Source organism: Styela clava, chromosome 3 (assembly GCF_964204865.1).
Source record: "Styela clava chromosome 3, kaStyClav1.hap1.2, whole genome shotgun sequence".
NCBI classification, from domain to species: domain Eukaryota; kingdom Metazoa; phylum Chordata; class Ascidiacea; order Stolidobranchia; family Styelidae; genus Styela; species Styela clava.
This window is the reverse complement of record NC_135252.1, coordinates 3,013,401-3,040,521: the sequence shown is the minus strand read 5'-3', so window position 1 is coordinate 3,040,521 and position 27,121 is coordinate 3,013,401. Positions and strand designations below refer to the sequence as shown.

General features: G+C 33.8%; 2 protein-coding genes across 4 annotated transcripts in view; one reads left to right on the top strand and one right to left on the bottom strand.

Annotated features, from left to right (window-relative positions):
• LOC120342721 (uncharacterized) overlaps nucleotides 1–8,427 on the top strand; it is a 10,886-nt gene extending 2,459 nt beyond the window's left edge. Inside the window, exons 3-8 of one of the 2 annotated variants that reach the window (XM_039411686.2) lie at nucleotides 2,141–2,271; nucleotides 3,243–3,317; nucleotides 4,913–5,104; nucleotides 5,212–5,368; nucleotides 6,975–7,075; nucleotides 7,401–8,427. In XM_039411686.2, coding sequence (XP_039267620.2) covers nucleotides 2,141–2,271; nucleotides 3,243–3,317; nucleotides 4,913–5,104; nucleotides 5,212–5,368; nucleotides 6,975–7,075; nucleotides 7,401–7,839 — 1,095 coding nt within the window. In that variant the 3' untranslated portion in view covers nucleotides 7,840–8,427. Of the gene's footprint in view, nucleotides 1–2,140; nucleotides 2,272–3,239; nucleotides 3,318–4,912; nucleotides 5,105–5,211; nucleotides 5,369–6,974; nucleotides 7,076–7,400 lie in introns of both variants that reach the window. The other variant, XM_039411685.2, reaches the window with a different exon arrangement.
• LOC120342741 (putative ATP-dependent RNA helicase DHX37) lies at nucleotides 8,273–27,121 on the bottom strand. 2 transcript variants are annotated; one of them, XM_078110682.1, is made up of 25 exons: nucleotides 26,888–27,121; nucleotides 26,510–26,658; nucleotides 25,828–26,037; nucleotides 23,444–23,543; nucleotides 22,460–22,838; nucleotides 21,758–21,868; nucleotides 20,892–21,081; nucleotides 19,835–19,936; nucleotides 19,483–19,584; nucleotides 18,914–19,118; nucleotides 17,707–17,864; nucleotides 17,292–17,413; nucleotides 16,747–16,849; nucleotides 16,290–16,478; nucleotides 15,474–15,621; nucleotides 14,548–14,702; nucleotides 13,831–13,875; nucleotides 13,345–13,517; nucleotides 12,960–13,080; nucleotides 12,477–12,604; nucleotides 11,595–11,713; nucleotides 9,699–9,894; nucleotides 9,353–9,460; nucleotides 9,108–9,205; nucleotides 8,273–8,471 (listed from the first exon to the last, which is right to left on the bottom strand). In XM_078110682.1, exons 1-25 carry the CDS (start codon nucleotides 27,000–27,002, stop codon nucleotides 8,392–8,394), a joined length of 3,606 nt encoding a protein of 1,201 aa, XP_077966808.1. In that variant the 5' UTR covers nucleotides 27,003–27,121; the 3' UTR covers nucleotides 8,273–8,391. The 2 variants fall into 2 exon arrangements, with proteins under 2 accessions (XP_077966808.1, XP_077966809.1); XM_078110683.1 differs by having other exon boundaries at nucleotides 22,460–22,835.

The window sequence follows — 27,121 nt, the reverse complement described above, 5'->3', positions numbered from 1 at the left end:
TTGTATGGGTTGCCGGCGTTACGTATCGAGTTTCGGCTGCTATTGGATTCAGCATCGGAGTTTAAATCAAACAAAAAACATCGGTTTACCCATTAATCATGTAAAACTGATTACCATCGTTGCCGAAGTTCATGAGCTATAGCTAATTAATTCTATTTTGGGACAATACTTCAAAATTACAAATAATCAGGTTCGTTTTGGATTTAAGGTAGAATTTCCGGACTCGGGTTCAAAAAACAAAAAGACAATTTACTTATATTTAGATTAGTAACTGGTTATACTTTTCTACGTTGTCCAAGATTAACCCTTTTTTAAAACGAAAAATGCGTTTATGTTGGTTATATCAATTTATTTTGGATGTTTTGGATAAATTAAGGAGAAGTAAATTAAATTGGAGGGAATATTAGATTACGAGGTGTTATTCTGACAAGAATTAGAAATAACCAAATTTTTTTTTATATATATTTCACTTTTAACTTTTCATTTAACTTTTATTTGAATACTGCATCCTTTGATGCGGATTAAACTACCGTTATTGTAGGAACAGTAAATTACTTCCAACTGATAGACAACATAAGATCATATAGATGACATATTTAAAAATAAATAAATCTTTTATTTAGCACAAAGGAACAAATCGAATTTATGAATCAATGAAATCGATTTGTACTACACAATTCATGGTTAGGTGACAGAAAACCAATAAGCTAACATGGTTATATAAAATAATAGAAAATATTTGACACAATAGTGGTTCAGGTTACGTTGTACACGGAATCGTGCAATAAAAAGAACTGTATAAGCTATGCAAAACTGTGCACAGTTGTGAATACATAAAGATTATTTTAAAGAGCAATATTCTGCCTTCATATTCTGTTTCAGTCCCATATAAAAAACATCTTTACTGGTGCCGGGGTGACTGTTGTCCATTACTTTAAAACACTATGTGTTCACATTTTTGCGTCGAATCACTGTTTGTAGGTGGATGGTTGTCTTTGCTTGCTGTGCAATACCCTACCGGCTACCCTATTTCATCACTTTGCATCTGGAGTGAATGAGATTTCAACTTGATATTTTTTAGCTTTAGTTTCGGAATTGGTTCGCGACTGAGCAATGTTAACGTTACGGGGTCTAATCGCATTTACCTCGCTCTGTTTTAGATAAATGCAGGACTTCGCGAGATAGTAAAATGTTAAATGCGTGACCCCGGGACTATACGATCGATAGTTGATGGAGTCAAAATTAAATCTAAACTCGGTAATGAAAAGCCTCCGGAAATTCGATCTGCGGTTTAATGGAATGTACTTTAGGCGATCACCCGTTGGGAAAGTTAGTCGTGGTGACGTAAATAAGGATGCCAACAACTTAATTTAATTTAAAATTAGGGTTACGGTCGGTTCACGGTCGAAACTCGCAACATGAATGCACTGCCTCTTAAAATACGTTCCGCTTACCAAAGAATTGTTAATTCTGTTGTGTTCAATTTCAACTGTTTGGTTAATTTGAAAAGCCGTAAATATTTCATTGTGTTAATCTAGTTTATCTTGTAATACTTTCAGTTCTTATAGTGCAAAATATACGTTTTCTAGTAAAATGCCAGTTAATTAATTACGTCAGTGTGCAGTTTTCAGTAGTTTCAAGAGCTGCAGAGTTTTCATTCAAATTTTACTTGTGGTAGAATATCATTTAAAATTGTAATGACAACCTCATTAAAGCTAATTTCATTCTTTATTAAAATGAACAAATATTGAAGACTAATATTAAGAATGTGATGCCTTTTTCCATGCATTTCGTAGCTGAACAGCTTTAGTCAAGGTAGTTCTTTATAGTAATTAGAAAGATATAATAAGCATATAATTGTAAAAAATATATTCGTGCATATTTTGATCCACCGTTCTTGACCTGATTTCAAATTATTTCTCAGATATGGTGATTACTTTCATTTTTTTTCTGTTTAATACAGTGCAGACTAATATACATTAGAGGTTGTACAAAATTCCAACCTGCCCATAATGAAATTTTCTAACATATCTTCATTTCAATATTAACTCATTTTCGTTGAGAATTGCGAGTGGACGGTCACGTTGTGTATAGATCATCTTCATAAATAAATTATATTAATGTGTTCATTTTATTTCAGGTTTTCATGATTCTTCGAGTTATAATAACAGGATCATTATGCGGAAGATTATATGGCAAATATCCAGATATACAATGTACATTCAGCACGAAATACGATGACGTCGCGACCACGGGAAATTTGAGCCAAAAGTATGAAAAATTTCTGCATTTTTTATTTCATGAAAAAAACGATAAAAATCTGACGATGTCTTTGTCATACATACAGCCCGGTCAGGCTAAGTTTGATATAGGAATAGTTAACGAGCAAGAAAATATTTTTGTTTATGGCCGCAACAGACAAGGAAGACCCAATCGATTAGTGATTACGCGACTCTATCGTTGTAGAGTTTATGTTATGCAGTCGGATCAAATAGCATCTATAATTTCTGCCAAGTAAGGAAAGTATCGCAACAACGTTGTTAAAGCGCCAACAATAAAATTTTAATAAACGAATCAAATTTTTAATTTCAGTACTAAAAATATGATTCAACCGAGGTATTTAAAAGTTAAGTAAATGTTTGTGCAAACTATTGAAAAAATATGTCTTGAAATTTGTGAATTTAGTTCACATTTTGTATATTATATTAAATTGAAATAACTGACAAGAATCAATATGCATGGTTTTAATAAAATTGATCTACAGTTTTCTTCAAAATTTGAGGATTTTGAAAAATAAACATGACCAATAAAATTAAACTGAATGAAGTGCTTTGTTCCGTAAAATATTTAAGCGTTTTGTGGATTTCATATAAATTAATGCAGAAGTAATTTTCACATAATGAAAAAAACGTCAATTATTATTGGAATTTTAACGAATAATGGAATAACATATAAAAAAAATGAGTATAAAGGGACAATTTTAACCTGAGACGTTTTTTACCCCGTCTTCAAATGATATAAACAGAAGGGAACCATTAACCTTCGAAATTAACGAACACTTTTTGTTCCGCCGAAGCGCCGTACTGATTTCTTTGTGTAAGATACTTCAGTCGATACTCACTGCCAAAGCTAGTATAACCTATATTGCAGTGTAAGTATTCTAAAACAAAATTGAAGTCAATTTTCTATAAATTGATTCAAACTAAAGTTAAAAGTCTAAATTGTGGTTTCTATTTCAGCAGAGACAAAGAACTGGAAGTTTTTAATAAAAGTTCTATAAATGTATCTTCACCAGAAGTAGCTATAGATTGTTTATAGTAAGTACTTACTCAATTTGATAATCCTTACTTTTAAAAAGATCTCCAAGTTCGTCTACAGATGGAGGTTCGTCTATATAGGTTTATGATAAAAACGACAGTAAGACAGTTAAAACAAATTAATTACCTTGATCTGATAAATCTCAACCTTGCAAAAACATTGTATTTTTGTGATCACTAATCAGAGGACTTAAAATTCGGTATTCCTGTAGTATATGTACCAGGTTAGGATTAGGCCATAATTTGATTCCGATTTTCCTTATTTTAGTTCTATTACGAGTTCGAGGACTGTCTGTGTTAGTCAAGTGAATACACCATCTGCCCATAGTTTCCAGTCCGTTTACACAACTTGATGTAAAGTAGGCGAACAAAATGAGTTACCTCCATATTGATACACATACTTTTGGAGCGCCCAAAATTCAATGAAAAAATATTTTGAAATTTGAAAAGCAATTTTTTTATCTTGGCTCTTAACAACAGTGCCATATTTTCTACCAAGGAAGAATAGAGAATATCGGTCAGAGACCGAAGACTTATCGATCGAAAGTTAGGGGATCCCCCAAAACAGAAACTGCGGTTTCGATTCGAAAAATTCTGCAAACCCGAACTGGATTGTTTTGATTAGTTTTCAGCCAATATCAGAAATGTAGGAAACAATAGCCAACTCCCCATGTCGTCGAAATACTACTCGAGGAAATACTTTTATGAAGAATTCTGCAAATCCGAACTGGATTGTTTCGATTAGTTTCCAGCCAATAGCCTATTTCTGTATTTACCAATCCTATAGTTTGTGTTAAATACAACGGCGCTAACCCAGGTTGCGACGGCTATTCAAACACAGCCTAGCGATATTTTGGTGAGGAATTCTGCAACCCCGAACCTGATTTAGGGATATGGACATTGCTTAAACTTTAAGGAGTAATTATAAGTAACGAGATACGATCTCGCGGCGTGTATCCTTCGCTCTGACTCAATAGTGTGGAAAATTTCTCGAAGGAAACTTGCGCATCGCGACGACGTCAAAGTTACAAGAGAGATATGGACAAGGCTCAAAGATTAATCACGAGATACGATCTAGCGGTGTGTATCCTTCGCTCTGACTCACTAGCGTGAAAACTTGCGCATCTGATACGCACACACACATTCAGCGCGTCTCGAAAATCTCTCGATTTGTGAAAATCCAGATCTCTTCATCACTAATTAATTAATAACTCGCTAATTATACGACATAATTCATCCAAAATCAATAGGCTTCTGGTCCGAGATATGATGAATGCACATGCAAAATTTGGAGCAGATTCAACCACGCCTTCGTGAGATATCGCGTGTATCTAACAGACAGACATACACACATACATACAGACATACATACAGACAAATACCTATCAATATACTTACCGATCTTAAGATCGATAAGTAATAAGTCACTGTCGCTCGACTCTGATAATGAGTGGCATCGAAGTAGAAATTTACATAAAATCACGTGACGTCAACATTTCACATCATAATACTCCCAGAGACGCAAGATCGGCTATTGCCGGTCATACTTAGATATACTACTGGAAACTTATAATTAATTAGTTATTTGTTCACAGTGTAGCCTATTCTGGAGTTTCTCCAATAACGTTATGGGCGTTGGGACTTTTAACCGTTGTGTTGCCTTGGTTGATACTACTGCCATGGACTCCATTAAGCGATGATCAGGACTATGTTGTTTGCAGACCAATAAATATGCAATGGCCTTGTTTAACAATATATGTTGTTAGATTTTTGAAAGCTTGTATCAGGTAGGTAATACTATTTTATAGCCTACCACCGTTTGAATTACCATTCTATTATAAGTTAACGTGAATTAGAAACTGTTATTTGGATTAATAAGAATTCATTTTCACAGACTTCTTTTGGAATTGACGTGTCTTATAATTATTCCTGTTTTATATGGATCTGGAATTCCAAATATTTTAACTTGCTATGATGACAAAGTTATTTGTGAACTACCAGAATATAAAGAGATGACTTATTTCTTGTGGCTGTGTTTGGCAGTAAACATAGTAAGTCATGCTTTAATCTTACGTTATTCTTAAAACTGAAATCAATGGTGGTCAGCCACGATCGATATATATAATAATATATTTGAAAATATTATATATATACTTGTTAGATTAGAGCTAAGGTAATTTGGATGAATATCTGTTCCTAATTGCATGCACCCATTGGAAATAATGAAAACGATAGAAAAATATGGAATCCACCGTGCAAATTTTGTTTTCTGCTCTATTGATTCGGTGAAAGCCGAAGATGTGAGCAATATGCAATGAGCAAAAATACGTTATCAACAAATTTGCTCAAATTTTGTTATAATATATATAATGGAGATTGTATTACATTATTATCGAAAATAGCATACCAGGCCTTTTTTAGTCCTGTGCTATTTTTCATTAGGTACTATTCAAGAAAACCCCTCTTTTCAATATTTTTCGATAAGATACGAGATAGAAATTTTTAAAGATAGCGAAATCTTTCTCATTTGGACCGATTCATTTGTTGTTGAACTTCGAAAATAAGTGTCCATAACAGTGGGAGCACTAGTGAATCAGCCATCTGCAATTTGTTATTGGCTGCTGGGCTGTTTCTATTATAAAATTCCCAAATGTTAATTAAATATCCAACGCGCAGTCGATAAAATTATACTGAGACCTAAATGGAATTCGGAAATGGACGTGATAAAGCGATAATATCACATCGTCGCTAGCACCATTACGCGATCCCACGGGGCCCTTTAAAAGGTTTAGCGCTAGACATGAAGAAAATGACACTAACAGAGCGTCGTCGAAAATGAACCACAGATGGTTATCGTCTTCAAATATATATATATTGTTAGTGTTTCCAAATTTTCTTCATTTTCGTGGGGTAATCAAGAAATTTACGAGTTATGCTTTTTTAGGTCACTCTTATATGTAGAATTTCCCTGGCTCTTTTTTTTTCACAAATTTTGGTACTCCCGTAGTATGTGAACCAAGATGGCGGACACCGGAACGTAGTATGTGTACCAGGTTAGACCATAATTTCAGGTATAGATACTACGAGAGTCACTTGGATAGTCCCCGAACTCATAATAGAACTAGAATAAGGAAAAGTTGGAATAAAATCATGACCTAACCCCAACGTGGTATACATACTACGTTCCGGTGTCCGCCATCTTGGTTCACATCATACTACGGGAGTACCCAAATTTTATCATCTCAACTCGGCAAGTTTATCTTTATTAGTGGTTAAGACATTTTAGGAAGTAAAACAGTCTTTCAAAATAAATTTAAGAAATCGATTTAACGCGGCGTTCGACGACAGCCTTTCCTGTGGGACGGGCGGACGTGACCGAAATCATGCTTCGTTCTTAAAAGGATAACATGTTAATTACTTGAGCAAACGTTTTCTGCTGACATAACATGGACTAATGGGAAATACGACGTGCATTACCTTGAATCGATATAGGATATTTAAACGAATTTCGAAAGTAATCGTCCATTCACCAGAGTCAAGTTATTTTTGATAAGAGCAAAACGTTAAATTGAGTATGTTTGACTTCTTAACTTCAGGGAAAATAGTTTTTTTACATATATATATATATATACATGTTAAACTTTCATGTGTTTTCAGATAAGTTGCGGACTAACAATATGTGAACTGATTGATATTTGTAGAAATAAACAAGTTTATGAAAGTGAAATGGGAGGTTACTCATCGGTCTCTAAAATAAGGTATTGTATAAATGACGCATATGCCAACATGTTATGTATAATAGATTGTGTACATACCGTAAACCAATAACAAATAAAAAAAAGGTTTTAGCTGCTTTTCCTACTACTAAAGTGTGGAGTATGTTTACATCGAAATAGTGGGATTTGCGTAAATAAAACACACAAATCCCGAATAATTGCTAGCTAAAAGGTGTGGAATCCATGCTATGTTCCGAGTTAGAATAGATATAGGGCTTTGGAAGAAGGTTAGAAATCATACAATTGGGACGACGATGGATTGTACAAGTATCGTTTGATTTATCTGTTTATACTTTTGACATTTTAGTTCGGCAAGATCGTCCACAGGAACTATGAACGGGCAATATACTTACAGACGACAGCCTAGCGGCTTAGAACGAGGTAGGTCAACAAAACGAGGAATGCAATCCGAAGTCACACCGGCAAGTGGCAGCAAGAGACGATTCGGATTGACAAGATCTGCCGACCCCGGAACAATGTCAAAAAACAGTAAATTCCGAGGCAGACAACCACGGCCATCGGAATGTGATGAAGTTATAAAAATGGCGGCTCCGACGAAAGACTCTCAAAGCCGAGGTGCGCGCAGTTTTCCGAAGTTATACTATCCAACAGAAGAAAGAACATCTCCGTCCAACTTGGCAGTAAGAAGTCCGACGTCAGCGTCTACAACGCAATCGAACAATGTTATTTTGCACTCCACCTCAGATATTGAAATTCACGCGTGCGATAAGTCCGCAGCTGTTTAATATGAAAAGAGATATTTACTGCGGCGTTTCAGATATATAATTATCAAGCTCATTAAACATCTGTAAAGACATCGTTAACAGGCTACGATGGTAGACACGGTCATCCACATAAGTTATTAGAGAACGGTGACCGTTCACTGCCGGTGCTCTCGGAAAGATTAAATGGAAATCTTGAATACAGAACCTTAGTGCCCTTTCGTGAGCATAGACTAATGAAAACTAACAAACAACAATTTGGCAACGGAGCTACACAACTAGAAGGCTTGAATGCGAATTAATCCAGAAACTCAACTCCAGTGACTTTTTGCGGTTTCAAAGTCTACTGAAACTTTCAATTTGTTAGTCCCGTTTTATTTATCTGGCGAAATAAATTACCAATATGTAAAAATAATGCCTCTGGATTAAGTACACAGTAGACGGAGATTTGAATTTAGTATAAATGGTGGGACACATACTCTTATCTTCAGTTTTCTTCATCTATTACATAATCTATCTCAAGTAAACGATGCCCATAGACACGCATATAAAATTTACAATCATAACATTTTATTGTCAGAATTTTGGAGGCCATCGAGAAGTCAAATCATCTCGTATAGATTCAGGCAGCCATTCTTGAAATTCAGTCAACAAATCTGTAAATAATAAATTGATACATGCGAAAAATAAAGTCATGGAATATATTGGTTATTCATTCAAAAGATAAATGTTTTAGCGTTCAAATTAATCAGATCGATAATAATATTCAAGAAGTGCTACATAGTGAGTTGTGAATGTTTTGGAGTGACTGGAATTGTTCCAGGTAGACATAGACAATCGAACACCCAGGTAAGGGATATATTCGATAGAAATATAAACATACTTCAGCCTATTTAATTTGATAAGATTACATCAGGCACACAGTAATTAATATTGCTGTTATATCTAATACAGAATAAATTTTATACATGAGAAAATTTTCTCAAAGCAAATTCATGTGCACTCACTCACAATTCTAGGAGATTGATCTCAAAGCGAAGGAAGGGGCGACCATAAAAGTATCAAGAGCTGACAAGACTATAAATAATTACAGTGCAAAATTGCACTTCAGTAAATATAGATTCAGGCAGACCTGAAGCATTTCATGTCAGTACAAACAGGAAAACTGCTAAGAGATAGTGAATTCCATATAACTGAAGTCATGGAAAAACATTGAGCATAAAATTATATATTCAGTCGTGTGGCATCTAAATAGAGTTTGAAAACTTAATATTGAAAACAATAATACTCACAATATTTATCTTTATTCCATGCTGAAATGAGCTTTCGATTTTCATCAACTTCTTCTCGTAATAATGCTTTGAGTAAAGTTTGAGTTCTCGGCTGCAAACTGTAAAGCAAATTGAATTGATTGAGATATGAAACTTTATTGTAAAAAGTTGAAATTGAGAAACACATTGATCTATCTATCTTCCTGAATGGAATAATACTGAAATCGGTTCCAGAAAGATGCTCCTTTGATTATATAGGTACTTACTTTGCCCATGATTTCGTCATAATTTCTGGCTTCGACAAGAGACAGCTGAATTGCCTTGGTAAATGTTTTATGATGTCTTCCAGCATATATCTGGCAAACCATTTGTATCTAAATAAAATGAGACTTCAAGATAAAATTAACTGGCTAATTAGATTCAAACAACTGAAAGATTTAAATAAAAATCAATACATGTTATGATCTGTACAGAATTATCAATGGAACAGTGAATCTGATTCATAGCAATGATTATCGTGTCTGTTTTAATTATCTGAGCCCCATCTACATGCTTTCCACTATGTGGCCTCAGATTTTACTTCTTAAGAAGTTATCTCTAAATTATCAAAACCTTTCTAGTCCCGGTGGATGGACAATAGTGACCGTGGCGAGCGGCCACGATAATCTTCCATAAGTTGCATTAACATAGCATTCAATTTTTCCACTGTCTTTGTTCAAATATGGTGAAGGTTCTTCCAATGGTGATGAAAAAGTGCAATATTGAGGATTTAACATAGATAGCCATTCCAATTCGATGGACATCACATCTTAAAAGTAATAAACGAATTCAATTTGTGAGAAACTTGTAAGTTTTACCTAGGCTTCTCTCGCAAAAGACGCGTATAAGGATTAAAGTAATAAGGGAATGGAATGAAAAGTGACCTGTACAAAATGTTAAATATGATTTAATATTGTAATTTCCATTGTATTAGGTGCTCAACAATGCTCCCCAAGAATGATCACATACCACTTTAACCACATGTATCCTAAGCAAATAACCACAACTTTACTGAAGCATTCAAAATAAATAACATCTCGCTTCACTGCAAGTAATTTAACAAGCAAATCTGACTGATATTCAGGTAATAACAAATTAACAGAGATACCTCGATAGTCGTTAATTCGTTCAGGACTGGTGTTCGACTATAGAACTTTTTTGCTATAAGGAACAATGGTAATTATTTTAATTCGTTTTCACGCATTCCAAGCACCCAAAATATTAACAGAACGTGCACCTAAACAACAGTAATTATTCGAATGTGTAAATAATGAGGATTAAATATTATAGAGATTAGAATATAAAAAAAATTTGTATCAATTACTACCGTACGTTAAAACAAATTCCTGTGGGCTCTATAGAATTCGTTTTTTTTTGTGTGTGATGACGTCATCAGAAATTGTACACTTTGCTACTGCATACCCGTACTACTTCGTTTGGCCAACGTGTCATTATATTTGAGCATCGCTCTCTTGTTGAATGGTGAAGAGGCAGCTGAGATGCGCGATTTGGGTGACGTCATCTTACTCGACGGTGCGCTTGGGTGTTCGAGTACCAAATTTCTGTTCGAGTACCGCATCATTTTTGACTAGAATTTTTTGGTCAACTACCATATTGTTCGAGTATCGAGTCATTCGACTACCGAGGTATCACTGTATAATAAGTTTGAAAATAAATAGAAAATAACTGCTGGATGCAGTTCATCCTGGTACTTTGGTTTAGATCAGTGGTTCCCAACCTTTTTTATATCGCGGCACACTATTAAGCACTTTAAATTTTCGCAGCACATCTATAACTAAACATGAACATTTTCAACGCATAAAGACATTTCGCAATGAAATAATAATAAACAAAGAAGATCAGATAAAGTAAATTTTATTCATGTAACATACCCTGTATTTATTAACAGGTATAGAATAATAATGGGGAATGTCAGTACTTCTTTTCTACCGCTGCAATTTGTGGACGAACGTGAGGAAGACACTCTTAACTCTATGAGTGGGACACAATCTCAACGCAGGCGAGGGGCGGTTGCGTCAATGATTTCGTCTATATTTAAACATATGTTGTTTTTGTTTTACAAAATCATCACGAGCGATAGTCGAAATGAACAGTTTTCTTACAATAATGTACACCCGAGCGCCTTCAGAACACCCCATATTATTGTAAAAGATGCGCGAAGGCACGGGCAATACGTGGTCTTCAAAAGCAATGTTGACCACTCGCTTCGGTTTTGCTGGCCCTTCCCCGTTTTGCTTTACGCTCTTATTATTATCACATGTTTCTTACTTTTGCACAACCTTATTATTTTTTGTTACAATTTGATGTGTTTCGCCCACTGCATAGACAAATTGGAGAATTTCCCACGGCACCCCTGACAATATTTTACGGCACACCGGACTTAGATCAATGTTAGAGCTGGGTGGATTGATGTTTATCAAACAAAAATTAATAATGCATTTGAATTACCTTTCATGTAACATTTGTTTGTTTCAATAATTTCTTGATAAACAACATATTCGGGTAGTTTGGAAGATTGTGACATCACTGATGTTGGATGAATGAATACTGGTTCTGTTGTTAACAGACTAAACAAAACAAATAGAAAATTAGAATGCATGCCTTAAATCCTCACTTAACTCAAGGCCTTCACTTGAAGACGACAAACATGTGAAATACTACAGCAAATAAATATTTTCAAACTAGAAGAAATAATTATCCGTATGTCTAAAATGGTAGACTATTATTTTCTCATCTGGCCATGAACCAAAGCTGGTATATAGTTCTGATTTCTGAACATCATTATTTCCATGAAGCATAAAATACGTATTCCTGACTAATGTACCACAGTATAACGAAAAAAATGAATGCATATCCACTTAATTCATTGGGATGCAATGCAACTTCATCCTAAAACTTTGTAAACTTAACATACGACGGAAATGCTAGCAAACCTGCTAATCGGTGTGTGAGTTTATAACTTTTTAACTTGAACTTTTTTACCTTTCGAACCCCGATTCTCGCACCCATATTTTAGAATGGCTGAGAAGTAACATTGCTCTCATATGTAAATAAAAGGAGTAGAAGTGGCAATGCAATACAGAAATCAAATTATACTGCATTGGTAAATTGCAGTGATGCACAAATATTTACAGCGACTCAGTTAAATCTGAAGGTTGAGTGACTATTCTAGCTGCCCTTCCCAAAATGTCTTTAGTAGCAGTGTATTTGTAACCAAGTTTAAGAATTCGGCATTCTCACAACAGTTAACACACATGTTAGGGATAAAGAAGCCGTGACCTAGGTAATAGTTAAAAAAAATAATACACAGAAAAACGTTATCATTCTTACCAACTATATGCTCCAGTCAATCTCCTCACTTCTTTAGGATCTTTATTACTTTTAATTTGACTTTCTGGAATTTTCTTTGCTACATGATCTCCCATTGCAGACAAAACAATTTGTCGCAACAGTTTAATCTCGAAAACAAATAAATTACTTATAATAAATAAATTATATTTTTAGTTACAAGACTGATGATTTTCACCTGTTAAAAATCAATACTCGAAGATGATAGTTTCAGTGACTGAGATGGAACGACCATACTCATAAGTAACTGTCAACTAGTACTGCAATATGTTTAAATTCCAAATGTCTTATCAACGATTTAGTTAGTTAAATAACTACGGTAGTTAAAAAAATTTTGTCAGTTTTATCGTCTCCAACATAATATAAAAACGTATTCTTTATTTAAACATATATTGAAGTGGTGTAGATTTATGCTTAAATTATTTTATTAGCACTAGTAGTTAATATAACATTGATAATCACTACCTGCAAGTCATCTGGTGGTTCCATTTTTGAATTGAGAAATAGTTGGGAATCAGTATCAACTGAATTTATGACATTCGTAAGTTGTGCCCGAAGCTTTCGAATTTCCAACAAAGCTTTGTACCTAAATGTGAAATAAAATTATATATTCAGCATTGAAAAGGACAATGCAAGCAGTCAAGCCATGGTATGATTTACTTTTTAAACCAATGGCAAATGAAATTAAGGAAGAAAAATTCGTAAATGGTAGCTGTGGGTGTCAAAATAACTTGACTCCATCATTCAAGTTCCTGCACCTAATATGAACAACAGGTTTGCTGTTTCCAACACTAAGTTGTATCTGTTGCAAGACAAAAAGCTGTTTAATGTAAATCAGTACCAACCCTACCTCAAACAATTTTGGTTACACAGTTGAGGAGTGAGACCAGTGTATTCTGCGGAACCAACTGCACTAAGCAGAACCATCAAATCACCGAAAGCTCTGGCACTTTGATTCGTTCCTCCACTCCAAACAGATTTCAAATGTGTAAGACGAACAGCTGCCTGTCTCAGTTTTTCTTTCTATAAACAAGGAATGAAATGTATTGAGATGAAAAATAACAAGATGATGGATAAGCTGCAAGCAAGTGTAATATAGTATTCTTCATGCATTTTAATCTCTGTCAATGAGGTTCTTCACAGGCAGTAGTTAGTGATGCTACTCCATTGACTGAACACATGTTCTATAGCTAATAAATTTTAAACGAGTGAGGATCTTCCCCAGTTACAAATCCTTCCAAATTTGTCACATTTAGGGTAAGCTATATTGGTAAGATATGTTGACTTATGGACTACTATCTTGGATTTAACATTAACAGTTATATGGTAATCCTACCTCTTCCTGAGATGTAGGAGGTTCATGAGATTCTGCAAATATCTCCTGAGAAAAAATAATAAATAATTGTTCAAATCTAGTTTCATGGTCAATATTCTTTAAAAAGGAATGAACTGCACTCAATGCATCAAGCATGTCAAAAACTCCTATTGAGTAAAATTCCTGAATATGACCTAGTTAATGCTAAATTAAAAAAAGCATTCTCAGTTTTTTGAATTTATCTTTGTCAATAGTCATTCTTGAAAATGATTTTGTGTTGACATGAAAACTGTTCGTGATAATAATTAAGCTAATACCTTCTAAACAAGAAAATTCATGACCAATCTAATACATGAAGGTGGAGAAGTTCAAAACTAATCAAAAATTTAAATACGTTCGAAATTGAATATAAAGGATTTCTTAACGTTCGGAAGAATTTACAATAATTTTATTTGAATATCTGTCTTTCAAAGATATAATATATATAATAGACAGGCAAAAAATAAGTTACGGTACATTCTGATACTATATAATAGCGGAAACTAATTAAAACAATCTTTATCTTGAACATTCTGCACAACCAAATTTTAATTTCTATGAAATTAAAATTTTTTGAGTGAATTTCTCAGTGGAACAGACAAATTTTGAATATTTCCTATTCGAAAATATTACTCCAAAATGTATTCAGAACAGCCAATGATTCAAATTTTTTAAGTCCATAATAATTCTCACACTAACCCTGACAGTCAAAGCTGCAACGAGAGTTATCACAAAAGGCAGCAATTCTTTGTGGTCTTTAGCAGATGCAGTTGCCAACATTTTACCAAATCTCGGGTGAACAGGAAACATAGCCATTGACTTCCCGAGTGATGTGATTGGTCCTCCAAATCTGGCTGTAAGACATTGTAACAATTATCATATTATTAAATCAGCAAACTTTTAAAGGACAGAAATAAGAATAAATTTTGATTAGAATTTCATATATTAAAAAATTCCTAAAATTGTATTATTCTCGACTTTCATACCCATTCTGAACCAAAAAAATGTGCACAAAGACATCATTTAACACCATCAAATGGTTGTCTAAACACTTTTTAACATTTCAAAAAATTATTTTTGTGGGCTGCAAATAAGTCCATATCAAGCACCCACTTGCTTGCACATAGTTACTGTGTTACAGAATAATATTTGATACTTAAGGTATGGCACTGTCTGCTGGTGACAGGGAAATAGCACAAATCAGGGCACTGCAGAAGTGTATGTACAAATATGGAGGTAACTAATTTTGTTGCCTACTTTACCTCAAGTTGTATAAAGGGACTGAAACCCATGGGCAGGGGATATATACTATTGGCTAACACAGACAGTCCCCAAACTCGCAATAGAACTAAAATAAGAAAAATTGGAATTTAAAAATGGCCTGACCCTAACCTGGTACACATACTAGGGAAGTACCCAAGTCAGGACTAACAAAGGCTCTGAGAATATATCTATATCTAGAGATTCGAAAGTGCTCAGAGCTACTAGTTACCCGTATAGTCACAGCTGGGCACTCGTAGTTTTCTTCCTTACCAAATCCACTGGTTCAAATTGCAAAATTGAAGAAAGTGTTTTCAATAAACAAAGACAACTTGACCAACCAAGGTTAAATTTATCACACTGACCTTGTTTCTTGTCTCTAATATTAGTGGGCTTTGGTTTTTCCACAGCACCCAGTGATATGAGTAAATCTTCAGCAGATTTCAGTGATTCAATACCAGGAGGAGTTGGGAATGGAAAGTTTACAACTCTTTCAATGTTCATCTGTTTCATCTGAATGATCAGGAAACAATTTTCATTTAGCATATATACAAACTTGATTATAAAAATGCAAAGCTGTTACACATAACCATTTATAACTAAGAAAGAGAAACGAGTTCTGGATTTCTAGTTCGTTTTGGCATATGTACATGTACCAATTATTTTCGCCAAACTCTATATTTTAAATTTTCGTCCTAAACTTAGATTCACTGACAGACCATGATCTGGTACCACACTTGGTGAATTGTTTACTGGTCGGTCAAGCACAGTAGTTCTGGACAGATATAATTTTTTTAATAAACTATTTAAAGCAAGACAACATTTCATGTGTTTAGGATACAATTTTCATATTTATCCCGCAGGAGAAGAAAGCCAATAAGTACATTTAACCACAGCCTCTCGACCGGATACTTATATGGGTATTGAAATAGTTGAACAGGTATTTGTTTCACATGCATGGGCCTAGGTAGAGGAAGATGTAATCGTACAGTGGTTACATGAACCATCCTACTGTGGCAAGGAGTCCAGCAATCCTATCACACATAATCATCCAACACGTTCCGCTGACACATAATTATGTTAAAAATGTTAACACTCTGTAATTTCCATTTAATCACGAAATCAAAATATCTCAATAATGGCAACTGTAATTCATCATACAAGTTAACTGTAACACCAACCTGAAGAACAAGACCTGGCACTGGTTTTGATGATATCTCAGGTGCAGAAAAATTGATGAAATCTTGAAATACAGCTGAAGAATAAAGTCTGTAAGCATGTCCAGGTCCAACTCTTCCTGCTCGTCCTGCTCTCTGATCAGCTGACGCTTTGGAAACCCAAGTAATTTGAAAAGAAGAAATCCCAGTAACCTGCAAAGTATAGAGATACAGAAAAGTGATCTATGGCGCTTCATGTTTTTTTCAATGAGATGTATAACACCTTCTGTTTAGTCAATATTCAGAAAGTGGACATAATTAGCCACGAAGCCATCATGCATGTAAACTTTAAAAGACCAAAATTTATATGATGCATCACTCATTATACACGTCTATAATTGGTATCACATACACAATATGTCCAATCTAACATGAATTAAATGTCACAAGCAAAACATCCTTGACAAATTATTATATGTACCTTATCATAAACTCTCTTCTTGACTTTCCCAGTGTCAATAACATACTTAATTCCTGGAATAGTTAATGATGTCTCTGCAACATTGGTGGCCACCACGCATAATCTGTAAAACAGGACGAAGTGCTACCAGAAGAAAATCATGAAATCCTATTCAGATTGCTTGCTAGTAATAGATTTAGGATAGAATTGGACTCTTATATATATCTCAGTGAGGACCTATCGTCCAGGTATTATTAGTCCACATCAGGAATAGATTAGTTTTTCAAAATCTTAGTAACTGAATGAGAGGTTGGGGTTCAATGTGCCCACTTTCGAGACAATAGTTTTAAAGATAGAATTTGTTACAATATATTTTATTTAATAGTGATTGGAAACAATGAAAACATAGGAAAAAATCATTTCTACTACAAGAGTCTGTTGTTGTTATGTCATTAGACAGCTGCTTATGATAATACTGCAAAGATTTATGATCAAATTTCCTATGTTTTATCATTTATCAACAATGACAGGCCTATAGAAGTAAGCGGAAGCGAAGAAAAGTCTACCTTGAGTTTTCTGGAGGAGGCTTAAAAACATTTTGCTGCTTTGATGTAGCAAGAAGAGAATATAGAGGTAGAACATGTAGTGGCAGACTTTGGGCAACTTCTTTCAAAAAATCTGGATTGTCCTGCAATATTTAGTTTATGAAAGATGTTGATGCGTTTGTGATATATTTGAATGGGCATACTTTTCAAAGGGGCATAGTATATAAAACTATACAATTATATTAAAAACATTTATATACTTATCGGTATATAATTTTGTTGCTTTAGACTGGCCATAGAATAAAATTTATGACTTGGGTGTATTCCAAATAAACTCTGAAATAATAATCTCTGATATAAAACACCGAGTATATTCTAAATTACGTATGTCAAACATTATAGCGTTTTCATTATACGCTTTTTCAATCATGATTACCATGATTTCATCATCAGATTCAAGATCATCATCATCAGAGAATCCAGCAGGGGCATCTCTATCTTCTTGTTCATCTGTTTCTTCTACTTTTTCTTCTGGTAAACTGGAATATTTTTCTAAATTAACCTCCGGAAGGCCTTTTTCCATACTTGTAGAATCTGAATGTAAATGGCGAATAAGAAAATAAAAGTAAAATAAAATGGGACGACATAATAATAAAATCTCTATTTTACTCTTTTTAATTTTTGGACAATCAGTGCACTAGAATATGGGTACTCAACTATTTTTGCTAAAGATCCTTATACAAAACTCCAGAATGATTGAGGTCCGGTCTTTAGAGGAAGTTTGTTTCATATGAAGGTTAAATATATTTCAGTGCCTCCAACTGTGAGATTAACCCTTTCCATGCGATTTTTATTTTTTATTAAATAATCGTATTTGCTATGCCGATTTTATGCATTTGTACCCCCACAACTAATCGATCGACTAACGAAAAACTAATGATCCTCTGCTGCCCACTGACGGCTCGTTGGAAAGCTTATTTAAAGAGCTTGCAATTGGCAATTAAAAAAAAAAGTTTTTTTGGAAGTGGTGGTCTGAGTCACAAACCGTCAAAAAAGGCATTTTTGTTTCTTGGAGTTGAAACTTCAAACCGTGATAAAAAAAAGAAATATACGCTAAATCCTTTACTGATACCGCTTCGTGGTTGGCAAACAATAGCATAATATTGCTGTAGCAATTTCGTGATCTAACTTAAAATACTTTGGTAGATGGAAGGGATATTATGTCTTCTTTACCACCCAAAAAACACAGAAATTTGCATAAATTCCAAAAACACTCCCTCGTTCCGCTGCAAATAAAATTCCCGTCGTAAACGAAGCGAGATTTACCGTCGCTTATGTTAATCTCGAAGAAGACTTCTTATCAATAAACTAAAACCCGGAAAAACTAGACCAACAGTTGGCGACCGATTGCTAAATAAAACAGTGGAGTACATCAACGTACCCGCCGCAATCTAGCGACTTTTGTTGTTGGTACGTATACGTGCCCACCGCACGGAAAGGGGTAAAGAGCTAACAGAAAAACATGTAAAACTGAGTAGACCCCTGGATAACAATTATTCCCATATCAAGACAGCCCTGCATAAGATTACTGAACTTTATATATTCCTGCAATACTCATAGTAAATTTTGAAGTATAAACTAACCATCGATTGCAACTTCTTCCTCATCTTTATTTTTTGTATCATCAGATTCTTTCTTTGGTTCGTTGATAACTTTACTTATTGATCCATTAGGTTTTCCAGATGGAAACGTTGTTCTGAGCAGTTTACTTAACGAATGAACCTCATTTTGTCCAGTGACAAAAACTAGTATTCCACCAGAAGGAAGAGTACGATGTACTTTGCAAATCTAAGATAGAAATTCAATGTTCCACGGGTAGCAGAACCATGTATAGTATATAGACTAAATGAACGTCGAAGGTGCGAGATAAAACTAATTTGCTGGTAAAAATATCCAGAAAATTTTTTTTTTGATTTTGTCCTCTATCTTTAACCAATATGAAGTATTCAAAATGAAGATGAATCATGGGCTAAAATTGGTTCAATCGTGAAATCACGAACACAAAAATTAGAATTTAACCCATTTTTGAAAGTATTGTTAAATTGAGATAGTCTTGGTAATAAAAACATGCGCAAAGCAAAAGATGTTGTCTGACCGCTTTATTTATCTGAAATTTCACAGAAACGAAATCTGATATATTTTCAAAATGTACCTTTTTGAAAGCTTCTCTTATATATGGCCTTCCTCCAGTCGGTCCTTCAACTGGAGTTTTTTTGTTGAAATGAACAGTAACAGGGAATTGTCTTGTTTCAACCTGAGTAACATTAAAAAAAATTGATAAAATCAATACAAATTAAAATCAACAGTACTCCCAAGAATTGCAAATAATTCAGATAAATATTTATATTTATCATGATGTTAGTTATATTTTACCTAAAGTGCTAATATAAAAAAAAAATACACAAGAATTACAGTTGACTTCATTATATATGAATGAAATAAAATGAAGGATGTTTTCTTTTTGTTTGCATCAAGATTTTATTTGAAAAGAATTTTTCACATACTCTGATTACTGGAGGAGGTGTTTTGAACAATTTCACATTTTGAGTAAAATCTTCGACTCTCAATGTAGCTGACATGATAATGAGTCGCATAGGTTTTCCTTTCTGAAACAGAATAGAACCAAATGAAAATCAAAAAATCTGTGTGAATAGACTCAAACAATGTGTACAAAGACTCAATAGTTCAAATGAGATGTCACACAATATAATATCTACATTGGCAATTGGTAAAACTAAACGTTTATCTATTATATTGGGTTTCTTTATTTTATTTTCTCCCTTTGGGATAAATTAGAAAATCTTATCTTATCCTATTACAGTAGATATCGTATTTGTAAGTCGATAGCTCAGACATATTGGGTGTACTGTCTCCATATATTATCCCCTTTTGAATTACCTTCTGCACAGAGGAATAGTCGGCTATTATATAGACCAGTGCTCTTCAACAGGGGTTCCGCAGAACCCTAGGATTCCGCAATACATGCAGTGGGGTTCCGTCAGTTTATAGGGTTTCTTAGGGGTTCCGCGTTTTTTATTTTATTTAGGGGGAACCATTTCTTGCTTACACATGTTGATGCGTCGTTACGAAGTTGTATAAAGAGTGTAGACATGAGTATGCGAATTCAAGACGATTGCAAAGGAAATGCAAGAACAACCTAGTCATTAAGTTTCACACTTGTTGCCTTCTTTCTGTTTCGTTGTTGAAGTAGAAATAATTAAATTACAAATATTTCGTGTTGCAAGTGTTTCGTGTTTTATTTTAATTTTGGTAATTGGGGTTCCATAAAAATACAAAATTTCATCAGGGGTTCCACAATAACAAAAAGGTTGAAGAGCACTGATATAGACAGAGGTCTGGTTTTTGAGATAGCACAAGATGTGCACTGTAAATCAGGTACCGGTATAATGTTTTATGTAGAGACTTTTTCGTAAATGATTTCAAATGTCTTTGGCTTAAATAAAAAATGGTGATAAATGTGACGATGTTCGAGTAGTGTTTGTTATAAGAACTATGAAAATAAAGAAGTGAGATGTGGTGAATGCAAAATAACAAAAAAACCTTGTTTCGTAATGGTACAATACGAGAAAGCAATCCAATGAGCACATCGGTATAAACACTCCGCTCATGGGCCTCATCAATGATGATGGAAGAATATCGAGACAGCAAAAAATCTTCTTGGACTTCTCGTAGCAAAACTCCGTCTGTCATAAATTTTATTTCAGTGGAAGGAGTGACGTTGCCTTCATATCTAGAAATCAATACAGAAATATATCAAGAGTAGAACAAAATCATAGGCTGTTTTTTGTTCAGATTCAGAAATATATGTACAGTATTGACTATGGTGACAATACGAGGGTTTCCATAATATAGTTCATTTTCATAATATATATATATATGAAAATGATCGATGTAATGTAATACAATGATTCTAACTAAATCATCTATAAAATTATGAAATTTGATAAAATATTATTAGATAGATTTTGATAACAATAGATTTTGAACTCTATTCATTCTCTTATCCAAACCCCTAAAAAGTTATTCAGACCTCACATGGACATTTTAACTTGTTTTCAATAAAAACTTTTATGAAAACAGAATGGCTTTATCAGACTGATTCATAGGATTCCTTTCAACTCATAAATAGAATTTAAATTTAAAAAAAAAAAAAAAGTCTAACTAGGATTCTAGGAATGTTAGAATTTTACATATAAATCATCTTACTTCATCTTCATCATACCGTAATTATTTTGATGGAAATTAGATTCATACAGATTATAGATTATTCAAAATTAAATTATTTGAGAATCACAGTTCAAGTACATTCAACTATTCTGATATAAGCATCCTTGTTTTTACTCAACAAGTTTTTATAAAACACAAATAGACAAAAGACAGGATTTTTAAAATAAATGCCACTGTACCTGATTTGATACGATACATTGTTGGTGGATAAATTCATTTCTGTTGCAACACGACGTGACATGCTAATTGCAGCTACTCTTCTAGGTTCTGTGACTCCGATCATTCCATGTCTGAAGAAACAAGTGCACACATGATAAGTAAATAACGTACAATCTCGTTAAGTGATTTAAAGCAAATATGAAATATTCAAGTGTGGGAAGTCTTTAAAATTTTGAGTTAGTCAGTCAGAAAACAAAAACATTCTTTAAAAACAAAATAATTGAAATATCATGTACCATATTTCATGCGCAAAGCCTTTGATGGGCAAAATGTGACTTTGAAACAAAACAAATTCAATAACTAACAAGTTAAAATATTTACATTTACCATGGTCAGCTGAATAAGTTTGAGGTTAAAAAATGGTATAATATTAATAAAATTTGTTTGATAACAGAAATATTCATATTTTATTAAAGTCAGTGAACAAAGGTCCCATATTAGTTAGCAATATCATCTATGATGTTATGTCTTCCTGTATGTTATTAACATTTGTTATTTTAATTCCTAATTGAAAGCAATGTATTTTCTAATTGTGTTTGACACTTTGTATTGTATTTTGATTTTTGCGGTGAATTTTCCTACCAAATCTAATATACGAAAATGAACATTATTTTATTGGATTATACCATTATTCAGTAAATATTTTTAAGAAATCAAAATACTTTGCATATCCAGCTTCATATAAAAACTGTGGAACTTGTGTGGTTTTTCCTGAACCAGTTTCACCACATAACACCACCGTGTGGTTGTGACGAATTGCCTCCATGATAGATTGCTCTTCTGCTAGTATTGGTAATTTCAATCTCGATTCTTGCACTGATGCTTCTCTATCTAACGACACATAATCAGAAGGAAAAGCAGACAGCGATGGTGTATTGGAAACATTCAATTTGCCTGTAGTTGGATTTTCCGTATCGATAGTTTGAGAAACAGGCAAGGAGTCAGTATTCAGGTTGGCTTTATCAGGTTTGTCTTTCATTTGAATATTTTCTGTTTCTTGAGATTCAATGTGTTCAGTTTCAGTTTCGACCTTTGATACTTCTATAAATAGCATATTTTATTAATGTAAAACAAAAAATTTTGAAGCAATAATGCATCAATCGTTTCAGTAACGCTCATACCAGTGTTTCTCAATTGATGGGGTGCGCCCCACCAGTGGGCGTGGCCAATTTCTTGAGAGGGTGTGAAGCTTATTAAGAATAAAAATATTTGTTAGACTTGATCTTGTCTGCCTTATTTCGGATATTTACATTTTTTTCACTTGGATCTTTACGTTCCATCTATGTATTTCAAAGTGTTTTTTATTAAAACATATTTTCGCCTTACTATCTGTTATTTGTAGCTTATTGTTAGCTAGTTATTTTTAGGTGGGGCCCAAGACTACAAATTCTAAAAAGGGGCGCGATTTAAAAAATTTGAGAAACACTTGCTTATACCCGTTTTTACTAGCGATGCAGTTAAGCACACATTACAGTGAAATAGTAGAACTGATGGAAGTAAAGAGATATCGAAAGTTACAGGTTCTATACATATATGTACTGAGAAAATAAAACTTCAACTGAAAGAGAAAGAATGGAGTTTTCAACACTGATAATATTTAATAAAATGAAACTTAGACAAACATTTGATAAACTAATGCTATTCACCATCCGATTCATAGTTTTTTCCATCTTCTTTTTCTTCATCTTCAGAAGTCAAAGATATATCACTGGTATCTGTACTGTCTTCTTTTATCAACTCAATATCCTAAATCAAAATAATAAAAGACTTTTTTAAAATAAAAACTAATGTATAAAACATATTTAATAATCTTAGCAGTGGCTATGAGTGATGTAGCGCTTTTTATTCACATGGATATTACCCCTATTATTATTATTAGTTCTCTCAGATTATTACCCCTATTACTGACCATATAAAAAGATAAATCAGATATGCAGATAGTATATTTTAAAAAAGTCCAAAATTAGCTTCTGGCTCCTACATTGATTTTCTCCAATGCAGCTGAGCGGGACTTATTTCTCGCTTGCTTTGTTGGTGACTACTACATAAACTGGAGTCTAATAATTCTCTCTAATATAATTATCTTCAATATAAAAAATCAAAAAAGGCGCTCCAGAAGTATGTGTACTAATATGGACGGGACTAATTTTGTTTGCCTACTTTACATCAAGTTGTGTTAAGGGGGGAAAGCCTATGAACAGAGGTTATTTCACTTGGATAACACAAACAGTCCCCGAACTGAATAGAATTTGAATGAGAAAAATCGGAATAAAATTATGACCTAACCCTAACCTGGTACTACGGGATTACAAAAAAATAATTCGACATTGTTTTAAATGCAAGGGTCCTATACAGGGATGGCCAATATCGAATAGTTCACTATTTCGAATACATTCGAAATTATTTTTTTCGAATATGAAATTTCGAATACTTCGAAAATAAAATCCACTAATTGAAGCTTATCTAAATGTATGTAGGAATTTCCATACAATAAGCAATGGAATAACTGCTATCTACAAGTTACAACCTAGCCAAATTACCAGGCATTTCATATTTGCAGATTATTGCAGTATATATTTTATATACCATGAGTCATGTTAACAGAATTAAATTAATACGACAATAGTGGGATCGATGATGGATTTGAATATTTGCGCAACACAAAATCATCCTAGTAAAACGCCCATACTTTTAAATACCAACAATTATCCAAATTATTTGTCAAAAAGCGGGATAAAGTATGAGGTATTTTTCCGACTTGTGACAATTTTTTCGTGAGTACAAAAATACGAATCAAAAATTAATTATATTCGGGAACTTTACCACACATTTTAAGTCCGCAGATTGCCGTTGTATGTTTGAGTAATAATACTTTCATTATTTCATAAATATGAAAATAGGAATCAAAAACTATTTATTATCGGGTAGTTTACCCACACATTCCAAGTCCACAGATCGCCGTTGTATTTTGTAAATACGAAAATAGGAATCAAAAATTAATATTAATCGCGAGTTTGCCACACAATTTATGTCCACAGATTGCCGTGATATTGTGCCGAATATAATTAGTTTTTGATTCTTATTTTCGTACTCACGAAGTCCAATAAGTCCACATGGCAAATAGGACGATGTCTAATTTTAGCACTCAAAAAAGAGGTTTTTCCATATAGGCCTCCAATAAGACGGGTAGAAAAATTGTGTCCCTGTTGTTCAGTAATGCTGATAGGCTCTAATAATTATATATGTTTAGAACCAGATCATGTTAGTTTGGTAGAATCATACTCACAGAATTAACTATTTTTAACAAATGAGCGGTTAATTTAAGTTGTAGAGCGGCAATCATTTTAGACAACCTATTAACCCGAATGTTGAAATAATTTTGGAATGTGATAAGTACTACACTGTACGTCCACAGGTTATTTCACAGCTGTGTTTTCCTATCCCTGTCGTGTTCTGCTGAATCGGCAAAACGAAAGGGTCACAAATCACTTTATCTCGGTGGCCGTGTTTCTCTTTAAAGTAACGATAACCAGCCTGCGATTAAATATCATGATTGGCAGACCCTAAGACCCAAATATAAGGTTACACAAATCATGCTTGGGAAGACTCATGCGAATAATAAGCAGGCCACATAGAAATAAAATAAACATACTTTCTCAATTTTTCGACGAAATGGAAATGAATTTGTAAATTAAAAGCCACGTACACGAATGTCGGCAATGTCCACCCACGCAAACGTGCAAATGTGTCGCAACACTATGCGACGTACGGTCGCACAGAATATAAACAATCAAAGTGCCGATTCTATTTCATCGTCATTACAATACGTGAGACAGCGTAAAAAGTCGTTTGAAGATTCCCGTTAAAAGGAAACACCACGTTTACGGCGAAAAATGGCTACTATTCGGAATTATTCGAAAATCAGCCGAAAAGGTATTCGAATACTTTGATATTCGAATACATTCGAATATTCGATTCGTTTTGGACAACCCTGGTCCTATAGCCTACTTGAAAAATAACTTAAACATACCTCTTTTTTCTTTGCTCTATTTCTTTTCTGTCGCTTTGATCCGCGAATGCTGTTTAGTTTTTCAACTTCTTCTCGCAACTCATCGGGCAGAGGACGTTTCGACAACTGAAGATGAGAATTTTTTGTTCCAAGATGAGCAACACTGGACATCAATGCAAGTTCAGATGAGTTTACTTGAACTTTTGATAATTCTTCTAGTAATTCTGCTCTCTGTGAGATAATGGATGTAAAAACAGTTTAGTTCAACAAGTAAACTACAGTAGTTATAGATATTCACAGTTAGGCAATTTCGTTTAAGTTTTATTCACCTTTGCTCTTAGGATAATCTTTGGATAAGCCTACCCAATTTTACAATGAGCCAAGCAACGAACAAAGGATTTGGAAGCAAAGCTAAAATTTGAAGCTCTCAGAACAGCATAGTCACAGTGAAATAGTTTTCTATGAGTGTAATCCCAATCCCAATCTTTGCAAACAAGCATTTATATAGACTATTACTACTGTACTAGCTAGTAAAAAGTCATGGTGAGCAGCATTATGCTGTTTATATGCAATATTATAATTCATTGCTCGACTAATATCAATGTCATAAAACTATTGATGTCAATGAATTAGTTAACCCTATCTAGGCTGAAAAAATCGTGACATACATACATATTTTTATGCTTGAAATAGCAAATAATACCTTTGCTTTTTTTGCTTTTTGATCAACTATTTTTCGCAATTTTTTTCTCTCTTTTTTGCTAAGTTTCTTTGGTTTCGGTTGATGGGAAACTTGAGGTTTTCCAGTCTTTTCTTTCCTTGAATCAAGTATAATCATGTTGCTGTTTGATTCTGTGTAAACAAAAAACATTATATATAGATACTTTTGCATCAAACACTCATTTACAACATATAAAATTAATTATTTTGCTAGACGCCTGAGAGTAACTTGTGTTTAACTTTTGAGCTTACATGTAGACTACCCACTGACCCACACAGTCTATCACTGTATAATGACAGCCCCAATAAAGTGTTAAGCAAAGTCTACTCAATACACATAGTCATTAAATGGATACAAAACCTTGATTTCCAATAGCATATGTTGAATTGGACAATTCCAGAGATTCTGTTTTGACACTTGAAGCAGGTCTTTGGCTCTCAACAGGTCGGCCATACTTCCGTCTGGCACGGCCCATTTTCAAGCTATGAGGTCCGACTAAAACACTTAATTGGATGAAAGCAAAAGCTTATGCAGAGTATGAGTATAGGTTTACAGGTCTAGGAATACCGGTATCCTGCGCAAACAGCGGCGCAA